Below are 15,271 nucleotides of genomic sequence, written 5' to 3' on the forward strand. Positions count from 1 at the left end.
CAGAAAGAAGAAAACTAGTGCTTATATCAAGTACTTTTACTGCAGAGGTGAAGAAATATTGTTATGCATGGCCGGCTCTACATAGTTAAAAAGTAGACAACTGCTTAGGCCTCCAAATTTGAGTTCCTCATTTTTTTTTATAATAATAGATTATAGGCTTTTTATGAAAAAAAAAATTTATTATGTACTATTTGTAGAAAAAAATAAACTTCTTATATAAAAGTAAAGAATTATTAGAAATTTGATGTATTTAAACTTTAAAGTACTATGACTCAAGAAAGATTAAATACATTAGTTATATTAACGAAAAAAAATTATTAGAAGAAATCGACTATAAAAAAATATAAACAACTTTGCATCTCAAAATATCTAAAATATAGAGTTTATAAGAAAATATATTATTTTTTCTTAAAAATTTAAGACCTCCACTCAATTTTTTGCCTTAAGCCACCGAAGTGCTTGAGCCGGCCTGTTGTTATGTCAAAGATTTAACAGGCATTTGCCAGCATTGAATTCCCAAAAAATTGCACATCGTACAAAAGCAGAGACACCTTATATGTGTTCAAAATAATGAAAAGACTGTGGATGCTCAAGGGTACTCAGTTCACCAAAAGACTATGGACTGCCACAAGTTCATTGTCACCGACTTATTCATCAACTTCCTCGCGATTTCAAGGGCATCTTCCGGCATGGTTGGATAAAGCGCTACTACTTCAACATTCCCAGGCAAACGCGGCAAAATGTCATGTATCTGCCCATAAATGTACATAGAAGGAATAATCAGAAAGATGAACCATACATGTTCAGAAAGCATATACTATTGAAAACTATATTTTCCTTCTACGGTTACGCAGAATCTGTATATGCAGAACAACAACTTCAACTAGAGTTCAAGTATAAACAAGAACACAATGAAGTATATCAAATACTCTCAACACAAGATCAAAATGACCTTTCCAAGAGGTGTATTTTATTTTTTCAGAAAATAGATGAAACAAAAATGAATAAGGCCAAGTCGTCCGAATTCACGGAGTTTCCTTAACGAAACAATTCCCCTCACTGTACCCGAGGTTATGAAATTTTTCTTCCCAGGATAAAATGGCATTCAATCCAAATATAGCGAAACCTCAAATATTTGGACTCGTCGAACGCACTCAACAGTTTGAATAATCACACAAAATTTTTGAAGAGAAGAAGAGTATTTTTTATTCTTAAATTTCGTATCAAAACCTGTGGAAGAAAGCAGGTTTTTATAGCCATAACATGCCTCTTCTGAAAAGAGGCAATGGTTCATGTCAAAGGTTACACATGTTCTGTAAATTCAAGTCTGTTCATCCAAAGATTGCATCTTTTCCTGAACAGTCATCTCTCTCCATGAATCAGTGTGTCCTTTTGTTGAAGGATTGCATCCTTCTGAAACAACTCATCAGTTCAAAACAGTGCAGCTATTTTGAAGCATTAGTTCTGTTCGGAATTACAGAAGCATCAGTTCGAAATTTCTGAAGCATTGCATTTGTTGCTGCATGCATGCATAAATGGAGAATACTGTAGCGTTTTGGTAGATTTGGATCGTCAAATAAAATTTGTTCAAAAAGATAGATCTCATCGATCATTTGTCAAAGCCGAAGCCGAAGCGACCGAGCGACGACGACGACGACATGAGGCATATCTTATTCCTTGCCTCACTTATCCATGTGGGAGTGTGTTTCACAATATAAACACTTTAAAGCTTCTTTCTCCCATCGATGTGGGAGAATTTAGTAAGCTTTCCTATTTTTTAGTACACTTTCCATTTTGGTGTGATCTCAAATTTTTCTCTTCCATTTGATTTTTCTCCATTTTCTATTCACACCTCTCATTTACTATGAACCCAACAATCCCCCACATGAATGGAGAATGACTATTTTTCATAAAAGTTTTCCGGATAAGTATGTGATTATCAAGGAAAGACTGATTGCATCTGGATAAGTGGGTTTTCCATTGAACTTTCCGTAGTGAACATGTATCGGATGCATTCGGTCAATCGATAGATTTGATATCATTGAACCGTCGAACTTTAATATACACCTAGACAACACATGTCACACAATTAGCCTTTTACCGTTAATGATTCTCACGGTTTTGTTCTTTTCAGTCATGAACACATCCCGATTTCGTGAGAGCTTAGAGAATAGGCCTTTACTAACATTCTCCTTGAAGCGGCTACCACTTCGCCCTCACATAGGTAATTTTTAATCGTTCAATCCTATAGATTAAACTATTTGGTCAAATCTGCCAAATTTAGATAATCATTAAAAGACTTTTCACTTTAAGTCTTATCCTTGATTACTATACATTGTCTACATCATGGGAATGGGTTGAGTAATTGACAATGTTGAACCTGTCAGACACAACTTTGTTTGATCTCCTTGAACCTAGCTCCTGGGATCTCCGCTAGGTAGAGTTACCGCCATGCTGACTTGTCCTTTCCACTCCATAGTCAACAGTGATAATTCCACTAGAGAGAAGTTTCCTAACGGTATTATGTCTCCGTCGTATGTGACGAGATTTATCGGAGCCATTCTGCTTCTTCACCGGCTTTATCCAATGCGATAAATTCAGATTCCATTGTAGAGCGAGTCATACAAGTCTGTTTGGATGATTTTCAAGAGACTACTCCTCCACCAATAGTAAATACATATTCACTTGTGGATTTTAGTTCTATGTAAATTTCTTCCTCTAAGGCAATTAACATTCGAATCGATGTTATTCTTGTTATTGGCGAGTATGAATCGATCGATCATTTGCCGAAGCTGAGCCAAGCAAGCGACGACGACGGCGCGAGGCATCTCTTATTCCTTGCCTCACTTATCCACGAGGGAGTGTGTTTCACAATATAAACACTTTAAAGCTTCTTTCTCCCACCAATGTGAGAGAATTTAGTAAGCTTTCCTATTTTTGAGTACACTTTTCATATTGGTGTGATCTCAATTTTTTCTCTTCCACTTGATTTTTCTCCATTTTCCATTGACATCTCTCATTTACTATGAACCCAACAAAAACTTCACGTAAAACATAACTGCAAAAAAATGAACTACCTGGCGATCAAATCCCTTTGAGAGCATTTCATCAGGCTCGTCTAGCACAAACATTCTAACATGATCGGAATGAAGAGCTTGATTTTGTGTGCGAAAAAGGTCAGACACACGCGAGGGTGTACCAACAACAAGATGAACACCAGCTGATAGAATGTGTTTATCCTCCTCAATGCTATTACCATCTACACAAGCATGAATCTTTACTCCATGTCCGCCTCCAAGTGCTTGCATGACGTTCTTAATCTGATGTACACGTTCACTAGTAGATGCTAAAAACAAGACTTGACAATGAACTACATCAGAGTCAATTAGTTGCTGTAAGACTTTGGAACAAAACTGAATTATGCGCTCGGTGGCAGATTGAACAATTTGGTGATGCAGTTGATTAATCTCAGCCCTTAGGTAAATTTGCTGTCCTACTTCACATTGTGAAGCAATTTTTTCTTCAGTTGTTGTCTGGTGTTCATTACACGGTCCTTGCACTTCAGCATTATGCATTTCACCTTCCATCTCACACGTACTGTTAAAGAAAAATAACAAAAAATTATACCGAACAATACAGTTCAAGAGCAAATTAAATGAATAATATACAACCGTATCTTCAATTGCATTTTCAATTACTTAATTACTATATACTAATACATAGTATCTATACTTAATCTTATAGAAACTTATCTTATTCTAAAGTAAAACAAAAAAACAACACAATTGGTTGACTACCTAAATTTTCACCTTTTTACGAGGGTTCATTCCCACCTTGTAATCCTTGTTCAATAACTGAAATGAAATTAAATGTACTTGTTCATGGTGGTCAATATTAGAGTTGCAAAAGCAAAAATTTTCATCACTCAATATATATTATTTAATCTAAATTGGCAGTCTCATATAGTGCACAAGAAAAATAATATGAGAGACTTAGTACGTCATTGTAAGCTAATTCATATATGCATATTCAACTTGCTTAAACGGATGAAAAATATAAGATGGAATTCATTGAGGGATTTGATAAATATTGTACAGACAACAACATTATTTTTCACTCCATAACTAAAGGATTTGTTTGCAGATGAAAAACTAAATCATTTTGAAAGGTGTTTTTAATTGACCCCTTTATCCCAATTTATGTTTCACCTTTCCTTTTTAGTCCATAAAAAATAGTATCAGTTTTTTGATAATTACAAACAATTCAATTTTAATATTTTCATTTTACCCTTTGTGAAATGACCTATAAGCTATAGCCAAACAAATATACACGGGTTCTTTTATACCATAAGTTTCAACAGTTTTTATTTTTTTCTTAAACATCATTCTAATTAAGTCAAATAATGCCACATATATAAATTAAGTCAGAGGGAGTCCTTCCTTTTTCTGAAAAAAATAAAATAAAATAAAATAAAGTACTTTTTGAGGATAAGATCAATTTTTATTTTTATAATCAACTTGAAAAAAAATAAAAATTCCAGCATTAAAGGAATTTTGTGTTTGGCCAAGGTTCCAAAAGCGTTACTGAAAATAGCTATTTCTTTCAACTTTGAAAAAAAAAAAAAACCCACCAAAATTCAAGAGGAAAAAAATAAAAAATAAATGACAAATAATAGAACTGTCGGACCTTGAGAAGTTTAGTATCATCAGCAACACCGGTGCCTCCCCAAGAATGGTTAAGGGAGTGATTTGAATTCCTTAAAGACAAGTTCGCTCTGCTTAAAGGAAAGTACTACTAGTATAGTGTGAGTGAATATGACAAGTATAAGGGTCATGTGACAAACAATGAAATAGTTTAAATTATATACTAAAAAAGTAACAAGAGATTCGGGTGATGAGATTGTCTTAAATGTTGTTTTGAAGAAGTTAAACAAGAAAAAAGTGAAAAATAGTAAATGAAGCAAGTGATAAGATTTCTCAAAAATCTCGCATAATGATAGATAGAGATAAATAGTTACTTAAATTGATGGATATTTGCAATCAAGATTCCTCTCTATTTATTATAGGAAAATGTTTAAAATAGTTTCCTATGGATTATTTTAGTATAATGAAGAGAGAAGGATGGTAGATTAATAAAAATAAAAAAGTCTTAATTTATAGATCGATATTTATATTTTAAAATTTTTTAACTCTTTATTTAAAAGGAGCATAAGAAGACAAAATAGTTAGAGGCGTGTCTAAAGGTCTAGAAACCATACAAAAATTGCTATACAAACATGGTTGTGGGATTGGGTGACATATTACAAAATAACGGGGGTGGGGGGCTGGGAGTGGGGGAGGGGGGCTTTGAGTTGTATGTGGCATGCGGTGATAGTATACCCGGCCCAGTGCCCACTTAGTCTATTTGGAGCAAATTTTATAAGTACAAATAGTCGACTACTATATATATGACGTTATTATGAGATTTGCAATGAGAGTTTAGTATTGACAATTATTCGTATTAATCTATGGATAGAGAAATTAGAACTAACTAAAGCTTTCAATGATGCTTAGGATGAACCATTCCAACTTAGTGCATGACCCCATCTTTTTGCTTTCACATTATATGTCCAACTTGGGCGGAGCTACCCTTTTCTGAGAGGTGTGTCACTATCCTTCGTCGTAAAATTTCACTATATATAGGTTTGAGTTTTGGAAAACAATTTCTGCCAGTGCTTGTGCAGAGGGACATGTTGCCCGGGGTCCTATGCCTCGACCCATGTCTCTTCCTGCCATGCTAGACGAAGAGTTTGAAGCACAACACATTGAGATACGTATCCTTTTGGGTGAAAACTGGAGTCTTGTTGAAGATCGAATTGGTCTGCAACGTGAATTGGGTGCTTCAAAGGAGGAACTGCACAACATGAATCTTACAATAGGTGATATTCAGGCGGACCATGAAATTTGCTCGAGGGAACTAATTGAAAGAGGTATGAAGCTAGAGGAATATCTTCAAGCTACAGAACCTCTGTAAATCGAGGCTAAACAAATCCTCGTTTGGTCAAAGAGGTTTTAGCACGGAGTTGTTTAGCCTCATTTTTTAGAGGCTCTCTAGCTCAAAGATCTCCTTCCAGCTTCAAAGCCCGTTCAATCAGATCCCTTGAACGAATTTCATGGTCTGCCTGAACATCACCCATCGTGAGATTCATGCAGTGCAGTTCCTCCTTTGCATTAGCCAATTCACGTTGCATAGCAATTCGATCTTCAACCAGTCTCCGGTTTTCACCCAAAAGTCTGCGCATTTCAACATGTTGTATTTCAAGTTCTTCCTCTTAACACGAAAGGATGAGAGGCATGGGTAGAGGCAGAGGACCCAGAGTAAATATGTCGCGAAGAATATGATTCCTTCCTTCCATCTCGCGCATGCTGTTAAAGAACAATTGCAAGGAATTAGACCAAGCAGTCAGAAAAAAAAAAAAAAAAAAAATCTCAAGAGCAAATGAATGATACAACAGTTCAATTAAGTCTCCATCAATAATCTATGAAAGTTTTTGGAACTCAAAACTATGAAAACACTCGATACAAACTAATACATATGTTCAGTATACAGTATTACATCCCAATTCGACGCACAAGATGTCATTTAAAAGTAAAACAAATTAAAAAAGGGGAGAGTCTTAGTACCACAATTGATTGGTACTTATTAGGGTTTGATTCATATATATCTTTTGATTCCCCTCCCCCATAAATCACATTATAGTAGCACAATCATAATTTCACATGACTAAGTTGGAACATGAATATTTCATTTCATTTCAATTGGCAATCTCAATTCTCATGTATTGCACAAGAAATGCAATACTCCACTACAAACGACGAACTAATTGTTGCATGATTCATTGTAGCTAATTAACATTGTACAGTAAAAAAAAACAAACAAACATAAGCCGTGTAACAGCAATGATGTCTTCTAGAGTTGTCAATACGGGTTAGCCCAGCCCATTCGGGTTAGCCTACACACACAGGCTTTGAGTTTGTCGGGTCAGGTCGGGCTGGCCCATCAAAATGATGGCCAAAAAACACCAAGCTCATACCATTACTCTGTGGACTGCGGGCCTCACGGGCCGGCCCATATTTTAAAAAAATAATATTTTATAATTTAATTTTAGATGTTAATACTTGTTAATTAAGTCTCCAACACCCAAAAAAAATACTCCTAATAGCGAAATTAAATAACTTTTGACCTGATGCCCTTCAAACCAAATAAAAATACTAATAAGCAATCTAAATAGTTGCATGTATTTTACTTACGGGTCGGTCCACGAGCTAGCTCAATCCACATTGCTCAAGCACCACAGGCCACAAACTTATACGGGTCGGGCTAAAAATCTCTGTTCTTAAATGGGCTGCAAAAACTGAAGCCCAACTCAATTAAATCGCAGATCAAGTCGGGCCGACCCAACGGACCTGGCCCATATTGACGACTCTAAATTATCTTCCCATTCTATAACTAAGGGATTTGTTTGCGGATGGAAAAAGTCAATTATTTTGAAAAAGTACTTATTATTACTCCTTTTGTCCCAATTTATATAATATTATTTTTTTGTCATACCAAAAAAATATCATCTTTCAATTTCAGACAACACATGTTCAAAATCTTCCTTTTTTTTTCTTAAACAATGTGTCAGGTCAAATAATGGTATATAAATTAAAATAAAGAGAGCAGCTCTTTAAAAATAAAAAGTAATTTTGGAGGGTAACAATTTTATTTGGCCAATCGACTTGATTAAGAAAGCACATTTGCCAATTTTAAAGAAGTAAATATATATTTGACCAATGTTTCGAAAGTGTTACCAAGGAAAAACAATATTTTTCACCCTGTCAAAAACAGTTATTGCTAGTGCTCGAAAATGCTACTAATTTTTTTATTTTTTTCCAAGAATGGTCAAACAACTGAACTCAACACTTTTAATATAAAAAAATACTCTTGACTTTCCAAATGCTTGGCGAAGCAGGCTATAAGTTTGTAAGCTTTGACCTCTATCATGCTGTGTTATTCCCACTTTATAAGATCTAAGATCATGATTCCTTTTTATATAACAACATAACAATGAATTAGAATCTAAACAAAACCCTAAATTCTCCATTCAGAAGAATTAAAAGAGAATTTCACCGATTAAATAAAATTGTCAACATTAAAAAAGAAAAAAAGAAAATAAAATGAAATAGGATATAACAATAAGATTTTCGAACCTTGAAAAGATAGAAAAGTTGAATAGCCGCAACACCGGTGCAGAGATGTATCCTAGAGAATGGTTAAGAGAATGATATATATCTAAAGATATTATGATAAATTAATTTCTTAAATTGATGCATATATATCTACATTTTTAAATGTCTGAGATTGTTCTCTATTTATTAGAACGAAATGTCTTTTTTTAAACGATTTATTATGTGTAGATTTAGTATAACTAGTATAGTGCATCGCATGTGAATGACATGTGTATCCCATGTCAATCATCACACATTTTTTACCATATAAATAATATCAAAACATGTATATAATGACTTACACAAAATTTTACTAGAAACATTATGTTCTTATAAATTCAATTAAAACTAATATTCTCTACTATAGTGTCGATGAACCATTCGTATTAATGACTCTGGACAGAGAAATTAAAACTTAGTAATGCTTCTAAAAATGATTAGGATGATGTCATCACAACTTAGTAAATGGTTCCATAGACACATTTTTTGCTTTCATATTATATGTTGAATCATTGAAATATAAAATATTTCATTAATTCTATATATAGTTATGGATTGTCCCTTTTAATCACCTTCAGTTCTCTTTTACTATGCTTGTACATCAAAGTGGAATACAAGTAAAAATGTTTAATGGGTCCTCCTAAAAGTTAAGTCATCTAAATACATAGCAAATTTTTTTACAATTGGAAGATGAAAAATGCATCAACTTCAAATATTTTCCCTCTACAAGTATATTTCAAAATTAACCAACAACTGCTTTTTTCTACTGTCTTTCATATGTATTATATATTCTTCTAATGTAAAGTAAAGAAGCGTATAATAAATCTTTCTAGTTCAGTTTTAGTGCACTGGACTGTCGACTGTCTTTTTCTAATGCACATATTGATGTTGTTGCATGATGGAGCTACTGCTCTCTCTTCTTTTAATGTGAATAGGCATTCCCCTCTTCATTCTTACAGTGGGAAAATTGATAATTGAATCCTCTTCAGCCACCCATCTGCACGAACATATTTTTCATTCACCAAAAAAAAAGAAAGTTAAATATAGCTTCTTTCATACTTAGACACGTTCGGCCAAACTTATTTATCAATATGGACGAAACAAACAAACTTATACATGATACATATATTTATACTTAAAGATACAAAGTTTATACATTTGTACATATTTTGTGAACTAATAGATCGATCACATCCAGGGGCGGCTCTACCTTTTAAAAAAATAGGCAGATGCCTTAGACCCCCAAATTTAAGGGGCCTCATTTTTTATAATAATATAAATAAATTTTTTTAAAAGAATTGAATATTTTTATAGAAAAAATAATTTTTTTATATAAAAGGAAAGAATTATTAGAAGAAGTTTATACATCTAGTGTAATATGTCTCAAGAAAGATTAAATGCATTGATTATATTATTACTTAAAAAAGAATAATTAGAAAAAATCAATTATATAATTTTGAACATAGAGTTCATTAATAAAAGAAAGTTGTTTTTTCTTAAAATTTTAAGACCTCCGTTTGATTTTCGCCTTAGGCCACGAATATGCTTGAGCCGCCCCTGATCACATCATAGGCATTGGCCTGTAATTATCCATGAAATTTTCATGACATGTTAAATTAAGTAAGTACATATATACCTGAATTGTGTAGTAAAGTGATGGAGGAAGATAGAAGCTTCCAGCCTAGCAAGGTCAATCCCAGGGCACAACCTTTGTCCACCTCCAAAGGGAGTGAAGTAACTATTATTTATGTCCTTATTCTGTAAATGATCATCACGTATTTTTTGAAATCATATACAAACAATATAAATCGCGATAATTAATATAAGTGCGGTCTGATGAGGAGGATGAGGAGGATAGAGTGTACGTAGTCCGTACCATTACGTCAAAGAAGAGATAGAGAGGTTGTTTTCGATAGACCTCCGTCTCAAGTGAATATAATAAAGGGATATTTAGAAAAAGTTATTTGTGCTTACTTGCCAGCGCCAGGGATTAAACTGATAAGGGAAGTCATAGAGATTATCATCAAGATGAACTGATCTAAAATAAGCAAAAGTACACCATCCTTTTGGAATCAAATATCCTTTTATCTCCACATCTTTTACTGCTTTCCTCATTACTCCTATTATTATGTTCCCAAGCCTTAATGTCTCTGATATCACCTATTAAAATAATGATTAATTTCTAATTCAATTTATATATGTCAAAATAATTGTGTTTGATAAAGTTAAAACACAATCAAATAGCTAGCTTACATTTTGTGTAAATGGTAATGATAGATAGTCACTCCATACTAGTGTTTCTCTTTGCTTCTCTTTCAGCCTCTTTAGTGTCAGGTTCTCCTCCTATAATAAAGCACCATCGTGATAGAAATTGAATTAAAAAAAAATTACTGTAATTATTTACAAGTGGAAAGAACTTAGAAGTGAGAAAATAGAAAATAGCGACGGATAAATTTTTGTAACTAAATTATTAGCTACGGACTATCTAGCGAAGAGTTAGTATAGCTAATTCTATTTTCTTTTATAAGTGATTGTACCAATTGTATGAGTGGTTAGTACTACTGTAGTGTTACAAAATATATATTATAAAGGCAATAAATAAATTTTAAATAGGACAAGTTAAATGAATGAGCAAATCAAACTTGATTAGGTTGATAGTCATATTTTCATGAACTAATTTTACCACCCTTGATATTGATGTAATGTAAGTGAGTACTATTTAAAACTTATAAAGAGATCAATTTCTCCCCATCTTATCAATGTGGGACTTAACACCCGACCCCCTCCCTCTAATACTGAATATTTGGAGTGTGGACAATTTCTATATAAGAGGGTCCAAATTAGGATTGATATGAATTTTTGGATCTAGTTCAACCTTCCAAAACTAGTTCAAAGAGTGAGAATTATCTAAAATCATATAAAAAGACTAATTTCTCCTCATCCCATCGATGGAAGACTCAACAGTATATACCAGATCCAGATACGATAACTGTTTCCAATAATATAGTAAGTAAAATACATACCGTCAATTGTTGGAGAGCAACAGGAGAATCTGAAAGGTATTTAATAGCAAGAGTTATTAGAACAGGTACTGAATCTTCACCAGGTATCATCAAGTCAATCATGTTATCAGATATTAATTCATCTGTTAGTTCTTCACTTGTATTATTTATCAAAACGTCAACTACATCCTCATTTACTGTTGACATGACATTCTTCTCCCTCTTTTCTTGGATAATACTTTGTATCAACTTCACCATTCTCTTTTTTGCCTGAAACAAAATTACAAATTCATGACTTCCTCATTGGTACCATGACATTACTAATTAATTTTAGCTTTTCCATGGACTCCTAACTATCTTAGAGTGATCAATTTTTAACATATTTTTATAACTATAAAAATATCATGACATATTTCCATGACAATCGTGGTGGAGGGAAAGGAGCTTCTACTAGTCGAAGAAAAGTGAAGGGGGGAGGTGAAATAGGTTAAGTTCGGATGGTAAGGTGACACGCCATAAAAAGTTCACTTTACTATAATGTCGATATCATTTGGATCGGCTATTCACCTTGAACAATTATAACAGAAAAGGGTTATATATACCAATTCAATAACAACAGATATATTTTTATACGTGAATAATATAATATAACGAAAGGATAAAATATTTTTTAAAATTTTTATTTTTTTGCATAGCAGAGGAACAAAAAAAAAATGAACAACTTGCCTTTAAAGAGCGGTAAAGTGTAGTTCCAGGGAAATTAATTGGCAAAGACATAAGACCAGCAATGAATTCTTGAAATTGGATCCTTAAAAGCTCCAATTTGTCACCTGGATCTATGCCAATCAATGCTTTGACTAGTACTTGGAAAGCAATCTGAAATGTGTGCCACCAAAAAAAGTTTAAAAAAAAAAGTCAAAAACAAAAAATATATATATAAAAAAAAGAAGAAAATTAACGATGTTGGAAATAAGACATATGTTCTAATCTAATAAAAAACATACTCATAAATATCCCAAACATAATTATGACAAATGAATCCACCTTTTCTAAACAACTTAATTCATGAAGTTTTAGCATAAACCCCACGGTTTCAATTTAGTCTGAGTATATTCATTATACAACCAATTATAATTTGTCATTATTTCAACTTTAAACTGTTGTAATAGAGAATTTTATAATAATAATTCAAGTTAGTTTGTAGTCACAAAATTTCAACGTTCTTCCAAGTAAAAATTTGCATTTTCAAACACAACCGATCTAAATAGCCTTTTTCGTGAATTTTAACTTCAATTGTTTTTTTTTTTTTCCAAAATTCAACCAAATCATGTTCAAACACTTACAATATGTCAGAGAATTTTTATTGATCAGGTTACGTAACTATATGTAATTGTTCATAAAAAATGAAATTAATATCTTAAAATATAAAGAGGCAAATAGAGAGAAATCGTGAATGTCTTATAAAAACGCCACATAACTTTTAAGATGGAAGTTATCCTAGTCTATCAGAAGGAGAAAGCGAGAGAGTGAGATTTTAGGTTTCATTAGGGTAGACTGAAGACCAAGCCAATCTCGAAACTCAAAAGAAAACTTATTGCAACTACGAACGTGAACAGATGCTTTCTCATTAGACTATTTTAATCGATTGTTTATGTCGACCCTACGCTGATTTGGCCTAGAAGGATCGAATTTTATCCGAAGAACAAGGGGATACAAAAGAGTAATAAGAGAGGCGCATAGCCCAATTAATCGTATCAGTCGTATTCTCGAATTTGAAATGAAAAGAGGAGTAACGTACCTGCTGACAATAATACTTTAACATTATTAGTGTATATAAGTTAAATTATAAAATATAAGACGATCTTGATTGAAGAAATAGACATTCCACTGCCAGAAAAATTCTGATTTTTCTGATGAAATCAATCTTTCCAAATCATACCAACGAGCCAAATTTCTACGGAACGTCAGTTGGAAATTAGCAATTTTCTGAAAGCGTGAAGAAGAGAGAAAAGCGAAACTGACATTTTTAGCTTGGTGTTGGATGTAGACAGGGCAATTTTCTTGCCAATTAGCCATAGATTGTTGAACATATTTTTGCATGTCATGTGTAATTCGAACTTTAACATGAGGAGATTTGAAAAAAGCTCCAATGAGACCATGGATTCTCCTTTGTAAACTTCCATTAATTAGCAAAATGGAAGATTTTCCCATTAATTCAGTTAGGGATTTTGGATAAGAGGGCACAAAAGTCTTTGCATCACTTTGAAGAATACTTCGATTAACTTCTGCATCAGTTGAAATTATTGTTGGACTTCCAAATATATGTGACTTGAACACTTTTCCATACCTTCAAATAGCCAAAATTACACTAATTAATTAGTAATTTAATTAACAGAACATATTATTAATTACACTAATTAATTAGTAATTTAATTAACAGAACATATTATTAATTACGACTCACTTATAAAGAAAAGAATTGAAAGGTAATAATCATATTACTCATATAACCTTGATACGACAAAAGTTATTTTCATGGAATTAATTTTCCGATATTTGGCTAGTGATGAAAATAACTTTTGAATAAATTAGAGATTAAAGATTAATATCAAGGTTTAACTAGAGCAAGTAGTCTGAAGTTAAAACATAAGATAATTTTAAAACAACGAAATCCACTCACAAGTGAGAAAGCATTTAATTTCCAGTGAGACGAAAAATATTTAATTTCCTTAAAAGTTTGCCTTTGTCAAATCATACACTAAAAAAATGATTTCTCATGAAAAAATTTCTTATGAAAAATGACTTCAAAAAGATAACGATAGACAAATTCGGTAGCTAAATAAAAAAAATTGAAAAATTTCATGTCATAGCTAATTATAATTCTTTTTTTTTTAGTGTAACAATGACTTACATGTTGCGCCGCTTGTCCATAAAGGATTCAGGAGAATGAGAGTAACCACAAGAAATGAACTCTAAGGTTTCTCCAATGAATGGCCATCCAAGATTTCCCAAAGGAAGTGAAATCTTCATGTTTCTTTTGTATCCTTTCACTCTATGGTTGATGAAGAAATTTTTTTTATGAAAAATGATGATGATGATGATTACTAAGAAGATAGTTCCTGTTGCTAACAAATTAATCCAAAGATTATACATCTTGGAATTTCTTTTTTCTTCTCTTTGATATATAGAATTTGTGTTTGGTAGCTAGCTAGATGTTTAGATGTTTTGAGTTTGAGACAAATGGTTTTGTAGATGTTTATGAGATGTGTTTGCACGTAACGCTTTTGTTATTTTTTGTTTGGGTGGTTGGGGGGCTAGGGGGTGAGACGGCAACAATTATTCCGTTTAATAATATTTGATTATTATACTAAAAATAGATGTTTAATAATAATTATCTAGTTTAAAAAATTGATGGATAATGTATCCTTTTATACCTATTTTACCCTTATTATTAAATAATCTCTATTTATTACTCAATCGTTCTACCTCTGTTCATTAATACTTTTCCACTTTTAACTTAAAAATATCTTAGGAAATAATAAATAAAGAGGTATAATTATCATTTGAATATAATAAATTTTCTGCTTTAAAAAATGCAGTGATGTATTGTATTTAATACGAAGGGTAAAATGAGTATAATGGATAAAAAAAGATAAATTATTCATTAATTTTATAAATTGAACAAAGCTAGATGGATGAAGGGAGTATATTCAAAGCGTAACCTTGCAAAATTATTCATATTTTTCATTGCTTCTTAGCCTGTACGTTAAATTAATAGTGGACAAATATAATTGGATGGATAAATTAATTAAAAGGAATTATTTGTTTAGGAAAAAATTATTATGATTGAGTCACACCCAATAAAAGATGCGTGAAGTTCCATCGCTAACGATTAAATAGATGAAATGTCAATTTTATAATTGACTTATAAAAAATAAGTTAACCTAAACTTGAAATATATATATATATATATATATATATAAAAGCGTGAGTGGCAGCTGAAAGCATGCAGCTGCAAGA

General features: G+C 32.3%; 2 protein-coding genes across 2 annotated transcripts; both read right to left on the bottom strand.

Moving 5' to 3' along the window:
* Window positions 1-604: 604 nt before the first annotated feature.
* On the bottom strand, window positions 605-3,587 carry LOC107864710 (eukaryotic initiation factor 4A-13-like). The gene is made up of 2 exons (XM_016711143.1): window positions 3,078-3,587; window positions 605-751 (listed from the first exon to the last, which is right to left on the bottom strand). Exons 1-2 carry the CDS (start codon window positions 3,585-3,587, stop codon window positions 605-607), a joined length of 657 nt encoding a protein of 218 aa, XP_016566629.1.
* A 5,225-nt stretch (window positions 3,588-8,812) lies between these two features.
* Window positions 8,813-14,491, bottom strand: LOC107861744 (cytochrome P450 90D2). Its single transcript, XM_016707096.2, has 8 exons — window positions 14,163-14,491; window positions 13,274-13,598; window positions 11,978-12,127; window positions 11,273-11,521; window positions 10,503-10,592; window positions 10,224-10,409; window positions 9,886-10,007; window positions 8,813-9,246 (listed from the first exon to the last, which is right to left on the bottom strand). Exons 1-8 carry the CDS (start codon window positions 14,402-14,404, stop codon window positions 9,120-9,122), a joined length of 1,491 nt encoding a protein of 496 aa, XP_016562582.2. The 5' UTR covers window positions 14,405-14,491; the 3' UTR covers window positions 8,813-9,119.
* Window positions 14,492-15,271: the final 780 nt, after the last annotated feature.

The sequence above is a fragment of the Capsicum annuum genome, chromosome 3, assembly GCF_002878395.1.
Source record: "Capsicum annuum cultivar UCD-10X-F1 chromosome 3, UCD10Xv1.1, whole genome shotgun sequence".
Lineage (NCBI taxonomy): Eukaryota > Viridiplantae > Streptophyta > Magnoliopsida > Solanales > Solanaceae > Capsicum > Capsicum annuum.